At 43.7% G+C, this 13437-nt stretch overlaps 1 protein-coding gene across 1 annotated transcript in view; it reads right to left on the bottom strand.

Annotated features, from left to right (window-relative positions):
* The window catches only part of rapgefl1 (Rap guanine nucleotide exchange factor (GEF)-like 1), an 89452-nt gene that overhangs the window by 41057 nt on the left and 34958 nt on the right, over window positions 1-13437 (bottom strand). Inside the window, exons 3-5 of the mRNA XM_087977797.1 lie at window positions 9829-9907; window positions 6058-6208; window positions 37-134 (exon numbers count right to left, since the gene is read on the bottom strand). Coding sequence (XP_087833923.1) covers window positions 37-134; window positions 6058-6208; window positions 9829-9907 — 328 coding nt within the window. The remainder of the gene's footprint in view (window positions 1-36; window positions 135-6057; window positions 6209-9828; window positions 9908-13437) is intronic.

The following is a 13437-nucleotide window of genomic DNA, read 5'->3' as shown; positions in this document are numbered from 1 at the left end:
ATACAGCTTGCATTTACACACAGCCTCTCCCCTGACCTGTATTCCACTGTATCCACGATGTGCTTAAGCCTCGTCAGTTCTTCGTTCAGATTAGGATAGAGTTGCAGGTCCTTTCTGGCGATAGCATTCAGGTCCTATTTGACATGAATAAAAATATGTATATTTAAACTGCTGACTTAGCAAAACTGTGAAAGTACAGCAATAACTATCTCAGCAAAATACGATAGGTGCAGATTTGCCAGTTCAGCAATAAGTTGTGTACTCAGCATGCCTGCAGCCATCTCTTTAAAGTACAATTACCAACAGTGATCACACAAAAGGCAATGATGGGATATAAAGAGTCATAGATTCTCTACAGCGTGGAAGCAGGCCATTCAGCCCATCGAGTCCACACTGATCCTCTGACGAGCAGCTCACCCAGAACCACCTCCTCAACCCTGTCCCTGTAACCCTGCGTTTCCCATGGCTAACCCACCTAGCCAGCACATCCCTGCACACTCTGGGCAATTTAGCATGGACAATCCACCGAGTCTGCACATTTTCGAACTGTGGGAGAAAACCCACGCAGAAACAGGAATTAAGGACCAACAGTCACTTGAGGCTGGAATCGAATCCAGGACCCTGGTGCTGAGAGGCAGCAGTGCTAACCACTGAGCCACCGTGCCACCCTTAATTAAATGGAACGGATGAGGCAAATCCAAAATTTTAGTTTGAGCTCAGGATAGTAGAACAAAAAAGTGCATTATCTTACAAAGTTTACAGTTCAAAATAAAGCCATTCAGGCCATTTGAGTCTCTGCTGTCTCCAGGGCTGCAGGAAGCTCAGAGTAGACTCTTTGCTTAGAGCCACTGACAAATAAATTTAATACAGATCTTTAAAAAAAGAAATCTGTATTCAAAGACAACCAATATCTGGAAGGAGAAAGTGAGGACTGCAAATGTTGGAGAGCAGAGTCGAGAGTGTGGTGCTGGAAAAGCACAGCCGATCAGGTAGCATCCGAGGAGCAGGAGAGTCGATGTTTCGGGCATAAGCCCTTCATCAGGAATGAAGCTCATTCCTGACCTGCTGTGCTTTTCCAGCACCACATTCTCAACAATATCTGGAAGGATCTACTTGGCTAAGTAGGGGATGGGAAGTGTTGGAAGTAATTGGGAGAGGTGAAAGATGGGAGAACAGATCCTCCAGCGTTTTCTCTGCCCTCTTCCCTGCAAGTGTGAGTTCTGACAGTCAATGCGGAAAGACAGCTGCTTATTCTGTCAGGCTGAACTCTCAGCCAGCCCTGGGTACTTGGTTAAAAGTACTTGCTCATATAGGCCGCCCTGCATGTGCGTCACTGGGGAGTGGTGAGGGAAGAGGCCAGCAATCCAAACTTACCTTCCTGATTTCCCAATAACTCTGCATGTGCTGTGGTTTACTCAAAATCAGGAAACAACACAGAGCAAGCAGCCTCCATCTGAGGCAGGTTTGCACAATATAAATTGGCTACCAATTTCCAAAGACAATTATGATAGCACATGGATTTGTACATTTATGTCAAGAGGCAATCTTTGAGGCTCCCTGTGGCTTTGTGAGTGCTCTGCAAGCCCTGAAGCTGCAGGCAGCAACACTGTGTGGAATGAGAGTTCAACAACTTGTGTTTGAATCATCTCAGAATATCACTGCAATCCATATTAGTCACGACTCTGTTGGTAAAATGCTTGCCTCTGAATTCAAAGATTGAGGGTTCAAGTCCCCCTTAAGAGCACAAGTCAAAGGCTGACCCTCTGTGGTGCAATAATGAAAAAGGGCTGCACTGTCAGAGATGCTAGATTTTATGGATTTGATGAACTGGCATCCTGAGTGCTCTACGAATGTTTGCAACAGATCCCATGGCACTAATTTGAAGAAGTGCAAGGGAGTTCCTTCTGGGATCTTGGCTAATAACCAGCTCTCTGGGTAGAAAGTGTGGACTGCAGATGCTGAAGATCAGAATCGAAGAATGTGGTGCTGGAAAAGCACAGCAGGTCAGATAGCATCAGAGGACCAGGAGAATCGATTTTTCGAGCGTAAGCCCTTCATCAGGAATGCAGCTCATTCCTGATGAAGGGCTTATGCTTGAAAAATCAATTCTCCTGCTCCTCGAACGCTGCCTGACCTCTGTGCTTTTCTAGCACAACACTCTTTGAATCAATAACTAATTCTCCATCAACTTCACACACAAAAAAAACAATTATCTGGTCATCATCGTATTGCTGTTTGTTGCAGCTTGTTATGAGCAATTTGTCGTCATGGACACAACACTTTAAAAGTACTTCATTGGTTGTAAAGCTCTTCGGATTGTGTTGTTATCATGTATGTGAGATAAATACAAGTTGTTTCTGTTTGCTAATCTTGACTGGAATGTGCAAGACCCGTTCCAATTTCCATCCTCCGTTTACTGCAATGCCTATTATTGCAGTCAAAGTCCCATTCTTGGTTCTAAAGTTCCTCCAGGATTATAACCATTTTATCACTTTGACCTTCACCAGCTGTACAGTCCTCCAGCTTTTGCATCTTCGTCTTACTTGTTCTCGGCATTATCTGTCTAACTTGCAGTGGCTGAACCCTCACATACACATATAAAGCCTTGCCAGCTCTCAAGCTGCCTCCTAAGCTTCTGTAAGAACCTACACGGTTTTAACTTTTTCAGCTCGGCACCCTAGTCCTTCTTAGCTCCTGTCCAACATATATCTCTCTCTCCTGCCTCACCCCACTGATGTGAGTCTTGTTCTTGGGAGTGCAGGGGTATTATATAAATACAAACTGCTCTGAGCTCACTGTCTGGCAAAACGTCCCTGCCTATTTGCTCATGTCTCCGGAGTCGGCTTTCCAATTTCTGCAAGTCTCATATTTGTCACAAGCTTGGTTCACAACATTCAGAAAGACTTGCATTTGTATACCACTCTTCACAACCAACAGATACCTCAGAGTTTTACAGCCAATTAAGTACTTTTGAAGAGAAGTGCAGGCACTGTTCGTGCGAGTGATGGTGGAAGTTAGTTTGTGATCAGCAAGCACTCACAAACAGCAAAGTGATCAGTGAGCAAATAAATCCGTTTTCTAGAGAAAGTAAAATATTAGCAATGCTGGAAATCTGAAAGAAAATCAGAAAATGCTGGCAATACTTAGCATCTGTGCAGATGGAAACAGAGTTAGTGATTCAAGTCTGTGACCTGATAGTTCTAACAAAAGGCCACAATCTAATACATTGGCTCTAATTCTCTCAAACTGCTGAGCATTTCCTGCATAGGAATACTAGGAGCAAGAGTAGGCCATTTGGCCTATCAAACCATTCAATAATAATCACTATTTGATCCTCAATCTCAATGCCATGTTCCTGCTTTCTCTCCATACCTTTGATGCCTTTTACCTTGACTACTAGTGGCTGGAGATAATGCCTTTAACCCTATTAAATGGTTTGTCTGTAAATAAATTAGCCCAAAGGATATTTTTCAGAAAGGTGGCAAGGAAAAGCCAGGGAACTATAGATTTGTGAGCTTGATGTCCGTGGTAGGCAGGTTGTTGGAAAGGAATCCAGGAGAGAGGATATACACGTACAGAACAACCTCGGTTATCTAAACACCAATTATCCGAATTTCAGATTATCCAAACAAGATCTCAAGGTCCCGTAAGTGCTTCCATGGTTTATGATCAGATCAGTTATCCGAACAAAATACCACCACCACCATCACCCCCCCCCCCCCCCATCAATCCATCTCATTTGGATAATTGAGGTTGTTCTGTATTTGGAAAGACAAGGACTGATCAGGGGTAGTCAACATGGTTCTGTGCAAGGGGGATCAAGTTTTTTGAAGAAGTGTTGAAGAGGATTGGTGAAGGCAGAGTAGTGGACGCGATCGATATGGACTTCAGTAAGACAGTCAATAAGGTTCTGCATGCTAGATTAGTTAACAAGTTAAATTGCATGGAATACAGGGAGGGCTAGCCATTCTTAGATAAAATTGGTGAGACAGAGGTGGCAGTGAAGGGTTCTGTTTTGGAGGCCTGTGACCAGCAATGTGCTGCAGGGATCAGTGCTGAGTCCACTCTTTTTGTCATTATAGAAATGATATGGATTTTGAACATAGGAGATATGTTGAGTAAATGTGAAGATTACACCAAAATTGGTGATGCAATGGACAGCAAAGAAGGATATCTCAGAGTACAACGGGATCTTGATCAGATGGGCTGAGGAGTGGCAGATGAAGTTTAGTTTAGATAAATGTGAGGTGCTGCATTTTGGAAAGGCTAATCAGGGCAGGACTTATAAATTCAATGGTAAGGTCCTGGAGAGTGTTGCTGAACAAAGAAACCTTGGAGTCGCAGGTAGACAGGGTATTGACAAATGCATTTGGTATGCTTGCCTTTATTGGGTAGTGAACTGAGTATAGGAGTTGGGAGGTCATGTACAGGGCATTGGTTAAGCCACCTTTAGAATATTGCGTGCAATTCTGGTCTCCTTCCTATCGGAAAGATGTTGTGAAACTTGAAAGAGTTCAGAAAAAATTTACAAGGATGTTGCCAGGATTGGAGGATTTGAGCTATTGGGAGAGGCTGAATAGGCTGAGGCTGTTTTCCCTGGAGCCTCTCAGGCTGACAGATGACCTTATGGAGATTTATAAAATCATGAGGGGCATGATAGGGTAAACAGACACGGTTTTTTTCCCAAGGCAGGGAAGTCCAGAATTAGAGGACACAGGTTTAAGGTGAGAGGGGAAAGATTTAAAAGTGACCCAAGGAGCAACTTTTTCATGCAGAGGGTGGTGTGTGTATAGAATGAGCTGCCAGAGGAAGTGGTGGAGGCTGGTACAATTACAACATTTAAAAGGCATCTGGATGGGCAAACGACTAGGAAGGGTTTAGATGGATAAGGGCTTAATGTCACAAGATTAAATTTAGAATGTTTGGTTGGCACGGACAAGTTAGACTGAAGGGACTGCTTCCATGCTGTATAGATCTCTAACTCGAGGACAGATTTCAAAGATAATGTCTCAAAGAAGAACTAATTATTTTGTGGCAAAGATGTGGATCCGAAATATGTTAACATTGGAAGGTGGATTGACATTTACCATCAAGAATGTTGTGGATTGCTTCATTTCAAACATTACTGATTTTTGTTTTCTTACAATGCTGTAGATTGTCTCTTTTCTAAAAAGAATACTGTGGACCAGGCTTCTGACAGATGTGTGACTTGCAAAGCTTGGAAAACCTTCTTTTCAACAGTAAGCAAATAGGCAGCACGGGCATTTTACCATACAATGCTGCTGTACTAGAATTTGATATGAAAGACAGCAAAACATCAGCAGAGTTTTCAGAGCAGGTTGTTGTATATGAACTGATCTGAAGTCTCTTCACACTGAGATGGAAGCTCTTAATGAAACAATTGCACAGCATCAGTCAGACAGGGAAATGCCCCAGGGTAGGGCTGTGGAATTGTAATAATGATGGGTGAACACATAGTATGATGAAGATATGCAATCAATCTTACTGACTGTACTCTTCACTTCTCTGTATCTATTTCTGTTTTATTGTGGTGATGACTAAGGCATGGGCATCGACCAGGACACTGGGAATAATTCATCTCCTCTTTTTCAAATGCAATAGAAAGATAGCACCTCTTAAAAGTATTGAATCTTGTGCTCAGTTTCTGGAGTGGGACCTGAACTAGAGTTTTCCAGCAAATGTGCTACCAACTAAGTCACAGCTTACACACAAATGAGTTTGGCCGTAATATTGTGGAAAACCTTATCATGCTCATCTATCATCCAGACTTTAGAGCAGTTTGAAACAACACCACTGCCAGGCTGGAAAATTAGGGAGTTTCCTTAAATCTATGAATGAATAGATCACAGCAGAGCAAATGCAGAGTTCAGGTCTAAGCAACAAAATTGGTTTCAAACAATTATGCTTATTTCAAATATCCTGAATCATTGGTATATTCTCATTGTATAAAGGCCTTTTTTTCACCATACAGTAATAGGATTTCAGTCAGGAAATATATAAGGAAAAACAATTAAACAGTAAGGGCCCATATCCTACCTTCAGCAACATTACAGCAACTTCATCTTCGAGCAGAAGATCCTTGCACTTTTCTGCCCATTCAACTGTGATTCTCAAAACCTTCTGTTTCTTCAACTGAGGGTAGGCTTCATTCCAGTTTTCAGCTCTTTCAGAAGCACTCATGCAGTACGTAGCACATTGTTAAGGACAACAGCTATTACACTTGAAAAGACTCTGTGAGTGAGGAAAGGGCCATTTGAAAAATGCGAAACCAGCTAGTGTTCAGCTACATTAAAGATTTAGAAATGCAAGTGCCTGTTGAAGAAACAATGAGGGATCTTAATGCTCTCCTGACTTTTACCATTTTACTGAGTGCTCATTATGTGATAGGACTGCAATAGTCATGGTCGAGGGATGTGGTTCCTACTCTGGGGAATTCTGCAAACAAAGATGTGAGGACCGTTATGAAGATGCGAGTCTACTTTTGAGAGAATTAAAAGCAGCAGAACTACCGGACACAGCACGAAGTGTACCCAAAAATGGTAACAATGTGTAACACTGGGTCAAAGAACTCGATTAGTTTGTTGCTTGGAGACAAAAACAAATTTGAATTCGGCCAATCAGTTTAAATTATACCCGAAACATATCAAACTCTAATCAAGACTGTCAATATACTCAATTCCATCTTAAAAGCCAATGACACAATCTGATGGTCTGCAGTATAAAACTGGGGAAAATTGAACAGTTAAGAGGAGAATTGCCAAGCCCAGCATGTAAACAGACTGCTTGAAAATAGCTCTCTCTTACAAATAGCTTTTTGATCAGTAACCTGTGATGCAGAAATTCCTAACAAGGAGAAAAGAAGACACAGGAAGATCCGAAGACAAGAACCTACAGTTAACTGGTTATGAGATAAAAAGTGTTGTTTTGAAAATCTTAATTGGGAGTTTTATGAAACTAATATTACAGAAGGGAAGGTAGCGATAGGTTAGAGAAAGAAATTGTAAATAGTGGTTAGTTAATTATTCTCTGTTTTATTTTAAGAAATAAAAGTTGTTAATTTTTACTTTACATAGTTCTTGGCCACTCGAATTTTTACAGATTACTGCACAGGATAAATCTTTTCTGTGCTGCTGGTTTTAAATTAAGCAGGAGAGTTTACCCAGTGTCGTAACAGGTCGGGTTCAAATGCTGAGTGAACTCTAACCCAATCTCACTGTTGTCCAAGAAGACAATTCCGCTGTTTAATGGTGGAGCTGAGGCCACCATCGGTGGCAATCTTATTGAATCATGTCGCAGACCTGAAGGAATGAATGCCTCCTAATTCTTATGTATCTGCAACTAGTTTTATCTATTGAGATCCTTTTATTACTGCTATTGGTCTGAGGTGGTCAATTGGCTTTATTGCAATCAAGACACCAAAATCCCTCGAGCTCTGTGGTTAGCACCATTTATAATTTGGTCCCCTAGCCTGCTTTCTTCTCTCAGCTCTGCCTGGCCTCCCCCTCTCCCGGCACACCTGACACCCCTCCCCCAACCCACCCCCTCCTGGTACCCCTCCTCCTCAACCCCAGGCACCTCCCCCTCCTCACCCCTACCTCCCACCCCTAGCACGCCTATCCCCCTCCCCACCCTCCCCCAGCATGGCTCCTCACCCCGGCATGTCTTCCTCTCCCTCTCTGCCCCCCACCCCTGGCATGCCTGCCTTTCCTTTCCCCACCACCCCCCACCGGCATGCCTCACCCTCTCTCTCCCCCTCCCGCTTGGCATGCCAACACTCATTGTGTTCTCTTCCATGCGTGGGAAGTCCTCAGGATGCAGGTTACTCTCTCCATGTGCCGAGGTCTGAGCCCAAGAACATCCTTATCCAACATAGTAATGTTGATACATGCCAGCACATTCATAAACTTTTCAATACAGAACATCAGATAGTGACGGCGAGTGTTAGTTTCAGCTGATATTATCCCTTGGCCCCATTGGTTCAATGCTGCTAAGGCTGTGATAACGGAGTTCGGCACATTCAGTGTGGACTGGAATGGTTTCATAGAATCCCTACAGTGAAGAAACAGGCCATTGGACCCAACAAGTCCACACTGACCCTCCGAAGTGTATCCCACCCAGACTCATTCCCCTATCCTATTCACTTTACATTTCCCCTGACTGATGCACCTAACCTACACATCCCTGAAGACTATGGGCAATTTACCATGGCCAATCCACCTAACCTGCACATCTTTGGACTGTGGGAGGAAACCAGAGTACCCAAAGGAAACCCACGCAGACACGGGGAGTATGTGCAAACTGCACATAGACAGTTGCCTGAGACTGGAATTGAACCCAGGACCCTGGTGCTGTGAGGCAGCAGTGCTAACCACTGAGCCACTGTTTCTATTCCATGGCATGCCATCAGGAAAGCACACTGTGCATTGGCATGGCCTTCATGATCAGATGGAGGGGGTCTCCTTTGTCCAGACACTGAATCTGAATGCAGGTCCTTAAGGGACTGTGCTTCACTCCTGGGTGCCAATATCAAGCCCTCCATAGAAGCTCATCCTGCAACAACAGGTTGGTATGTGTGGAATGTGTAGCCAGCAGCCACATCAACATTGCTAGTGTAGGACGAGGCTGAGATGTGAGGCAGTTATTATGAGGAGGATCATTAGGATTAAGTCTAAGGTTATATAACAATGCTACTCCAGATTTTACATTCCTCTAGATCCATCTCATATATGGAAGTCATGGATGACTAAGCATCACTTAGGCTAATGGAAGACATGATTAGTTGGGAAGTACATTGCCTTAATAGGAACTCAGGTTTGATCTCAGATGGAGCTGAATGGTGTGCCTCAGTAACGAGGTTGGCTAAAGTGCTATAGTTTTGTACCCAGCAGCAGTCAGATAGTGAAGCAGAGGAAGAGAGTCCCTCTCCAAGCTGGTTTCCAAGCAGCCCACCCTGACTGCATACCAAACAAAGGACTTTGGGGTTTTCTTTTGCCTCCTATCATAACAACTTATGTTGGTATAGTGCCTTGAACATAAAATGCCCCAAGATTTTTCACAGAAGCATTCTAACATATATTATGGCACTGAACCATTCTAGATATAATACAGTAGCCACATTAGATATAAAAACAAAACCATTATTAAAGAGGTACGTTTTAGAGACTAATCCAAAGGAGTGCCACAATCAAACAACCTCACTATAAAAAGCTCAAGTGTGAGAATTTGCCACACGGATTCAGAATCAGTGTCAGGGAAGTGTGGAGACGTTGGCAATCAGGAAATTGGCATCTGTTTTGGTTTGCTGTCATGATGGGATGATGTTTATAGACGTTGATTGAAGGCTCTTAAAGAAATTGATCCTTAGGGTACGCTTGTTTAATAATTACTCTGTCCCTTAATTCCCTGCCATTATTTCCCATAACATCTGCTTTTGAAGCATCCGGCTTTGCATTCAGTGCTTTCTGGCGGGAGCCAGGGTGTGACAGATTAGAACTCAAAATACATTCCCCACCCCCAGGGCTCAAATGAAAAATGGGACCCATGATATATACTTTCTCAAGTGAAATGCAGAGAACATGGAAAAGAAAAAAAATGACAGGGTCTTATTCAAATTTTGTGGGAGGTCTCCAATTAAAAATAAAAATTAAGGCTGGGATGATCGTTAATGCGTGTGTACATTTGTTTAAGCATAAAAGGCTTTCCACTTGGTAGCTGCTGATGGGAATATTACAGGTTTCATCAAACAGACATAGTTTCCCTTTTGATTTAATAACGAGAGTAATGCAATGTTTTTCGAAGGAAGGATATTGTTTATGTAAAACTTGCAGCAGCTTGTCTGTTGGCATGAAGACCGAGTGGGTGAGGAGAAAATCATCCAGCAGAATCTCTGTAAAATGACAAAATAAAAATCATAAAATCATAAGAAATTGGAACAGGAGAAGACTGTTCAGTAGGATCATCATGTCCAATTCCTGCCTTTTCCCTGTAACCTTTGATTGATCAAGAATCTATCTATCTCAGTCTTAAGTGTACACAAGGACTCTACCCCCACAACTTTCCTGTGAGACTCTGAGACATACGCGAGTCTAATTTGAACATTAATTTTAATAGTTTTTTTGTGCACCTTCTTTGCAGCCGGAACATTGTTTTCCTCACTCTGTTCAATCACCCTATGATCTTTTTAGGTTATGAGCTGGCCACACTGGAGGCAAAAACAAACTTTTCATTGTACCTAGGTCAATACGGCAAAAACAAATCAAATCAATAAATCTACCCTGTTAAGGGGTCTCCAATTTAAAATGGAGATGTGGAAAAACTGTTTCTTTCATTAGTTTGGAATTCATTTCCCCAGACAGCACTACAATAATGAACATTCCGTCTAAAGCTTTTTATTTTACACAGAATTTGAAGTGTGATAGCTCATTGTGGTTAATAACACTATATTGGATGTTCTTCAGTGACCTTGGGAATTGGAAAGTAACTGAAAGCAGCATGCAGGGCCTGACCTCTCTCAATGAGATGCGAGGGACATTACAACGGAGGCTTTCCACTGCCAGGGCTCTGGCTGCTGCTAACTGGGAGGGCCTAGGAACAGCTACAAAGAGAAGCTCTGAAAATAAATGTGCACAGGAACGGTGCAGGATTCTTGGCAGCCTGATCCAGGGTGTAGCAGAGGATTTGCTGATTGGGTGGTTTTAACTTTGAGAGTTTTCAAGTTTCACTGCGGAAGTTTCCCCTCTCGGAGGTGGCAGGAAGATGAATTAATTGGGTGAGATTGCCCGGAGAACTATCCACCCCCCACTTTGCCACCAATTACGTTCTGAGAACTTTAACTCACCACCAATTAAAGGTCCTGAAGTGGTCATTTAATGCCAATTAAGAGCCCCAACTTGCTGAGTCCCTATTGGCTAATTTCCCAACTGCGTAACCAGGGTGACTGGCGTGCTGGGTTGAAGAGCAGGGACATATCAAGCTATCCCAATCTCAGGGCAATCCGATGCATGGATGGGAAGAAAAGGGGTGACCTCTAAATGGCACCTGCTCACCTTGCCTCCAACTGCCCTCTCCCCTCCCAATCCCCAGGTAACGAGTAAAAGAAACTTACCTGGATCCAGGGAGTTGGCTCAATCAAGGGTCTTTAAGACTCAGAAGTTCCTATCTTATGATTAATTGGCAGCGTCTGGTGACCCAGGATGCCAGTGTTGAATCATAGAATCCTTACAGTGTGGAAGAAGGTCATTCGGCCCATCGAGTCCACACTGACCCTCTGAAGAGTATCCCATCTCGACCTACCCCATACTGTATCCCTGTAACCCTGCATTCCCCATGGCTAATACACCAGCATATACATCCCCGGACACTACGGGACAATTTAGCATGATCAATCCTTCCTAACCTGCACATCTTTGGACTATGAGAGGAAACTGCAGTGTCCGGAGGAAACCCATGCAGACACGGGGATAATGTGCAAACTCCACACAGACAGTCATCTGAGGCTGGAATTGAACCTAAGCCCCTGGTGCTGTGAGGCAGCAGTGTTAACCATCGTTACCCAACATGCCTGCCCTAGCCCCCCACCCCGCCTAGCTGCAGTGGGAAACCATGTCCGCACTTCTCGCTGTTTAACGATTCTGCTACCTGCCATCACTTTACACTCCCTCACTGGCTGCCCCACTTTTCCTGAGCTTTTCTGTCGAAGTTCTAACAGTGTGACTGCAAAGGAATAACAAAGTGCAATGGATTTTCAGGAACTGCAATAATACACTATTTATGTCTTCACGTTAATAAGGCCGTTCATCTCTGGCTGCTACTCCTAGTGGAAATCTCCTCTTCTCCCTATATCAGTTAAGCATCTTTTAAAGGATTCCATGTTGTTGAAAAAAAGTCATAGAATTGTTAAACCGCAGGAGGAAGACATTCAGCACTAATTCCTGGTCTCTGGCATGCTTTTGTAGCCATTGTATTTGTGTAGTTCGTCTAGTTGAGTTTCTGGTCAATTGTAACTCCCAGGACGTTGACAGTGAGGGATTCAGCAATGATGATGACAGTGAATGTCAAGTGATGGTTAAATTCTCTCTTTTTGAAGCTGGTCATTGCCTAACACTTGTATTACGTTAATGTTATTTGCCACTCGCAAACCTGAATAGCATCTCAGTCTTACTGCATTTGATCGTGGACTGCTTCAGTCTCTGAGAAACGCAAATGGTGTTGAATCAGCAAACATTCCCACTTCTGACCTCATTGTGGAGGATAAGTGATCAGTGAAGTAGCTGAAGATGGTTGGGCCTAGGAAACCACCCTGAGGAACCCCTGCAGGGATGTGCCTGAAACTGAGTGAAGAAGCAATTCCAAGTTTGCCAAATTTGCATTTTGTTTGTATAAACACATTCTTTTCTCACAGTGGCGCTTAACCTAATAACTGAACTAGCGTGGAGACAAGTAATATCCTGGCCTTGGATTCAGACTGCCATAGGTTTAAAACCCTATTCCAGTACAGGGCAGTCACTCTGGGCAGAGATGAGGGAGTGCTGCACTATCAGAGCAGTGGTCTATCAGACGACAAGTTCAAACTGACATCTAGCTGACCCTGTTGGTCAAAATCAAAAAGTATGCTGCTGGAAAAGCACAGCCCATCAGGAAGAGCAGGAGAGTTGATGTTTCAAGCATAAGCTCTTCATCTGGAATGGAGGGGGTGGTGGAGTTAGCTGGGAATGCAATAGGTAGATAAAGGTGGGGTGATGGTCATTGCTCGGAGTGGAGAGTGGAGCGGATAGGTGGGAAGGAAATTGGACAGGTAGGACAGTTCTAGAGGGTGGTGCCAAGTTGGAAGGTTGGATCTGGGATAATGTTGGGAGGGGGAAACAGGGAAACTGGTGAAATCGACATTGATCCCGTGTGGTTGGAGGGCCCCAAAATGGAAGATGAGGTGTTCTTCATCCAGGCGTTGGGTGACTAGGATTTGGCAACAGAGGAGGTCCAGGACTTGCATGTCCTTGGTGGAGTAGGAGGGGAAATTGAAGTGTTTGGCCATGGGGCGGTGGAGTTGTTTGGTGCTTGTGTCCCGAGAGGTGTTTTATGAGAGGTTCCGCAAGGTGGCGTCCTGTCTCCCCAATGTAGAGGAGACCACATCAGGAGCAACGGACAGTAGATGACGTGTGTGGAGGTGCAGAAAAATCTCTGTCTTCACTTTCTTCTGGTTGGTCTAAAACATATAAAAATATTATTTGTTGAAGAATGAAGGATTTTTGGTCAATGCTTATCCTCCTCCATCAACAAAATAACTAGCCAGTCGTCTCATTGCTGTGATGAGGGTTACACCCAAAACGTCGACTTCTCCACTTCCTGCTGCTGCCTGGCTTGCTGTGTTCTTCCAGCCTCCTGCCTGTCTACCTTGGATTCCAGCATCTGCAGTTTTTT

The sequence above is a fragment of the Chiloscyllium plagiosum genome, unplaced genomic scaffold, assembly GCF_037043375.1.
Source record: "Chiloscyllium plagiosum isolate Xiang-an unplaced genomic scaffold, Cpla_swu_hap1 HiC_scaffold_32, whole genome shotgun sequence".
In the NCBI taxonomy this organism is placed as follows: domain Eukaryota; kingdom Metazoa; phylum Chordata; class Chondrichthyes; order Orectolobiformes; family Hemiscylliidae; genus Chiloscyllium; species Chiloscyllium plagiosum.
The sequence above is the reverse complement of the archived record's forward strand: the minus strand, read 5'-3'. Positions and strand labels throughout refer to the sequence as shown.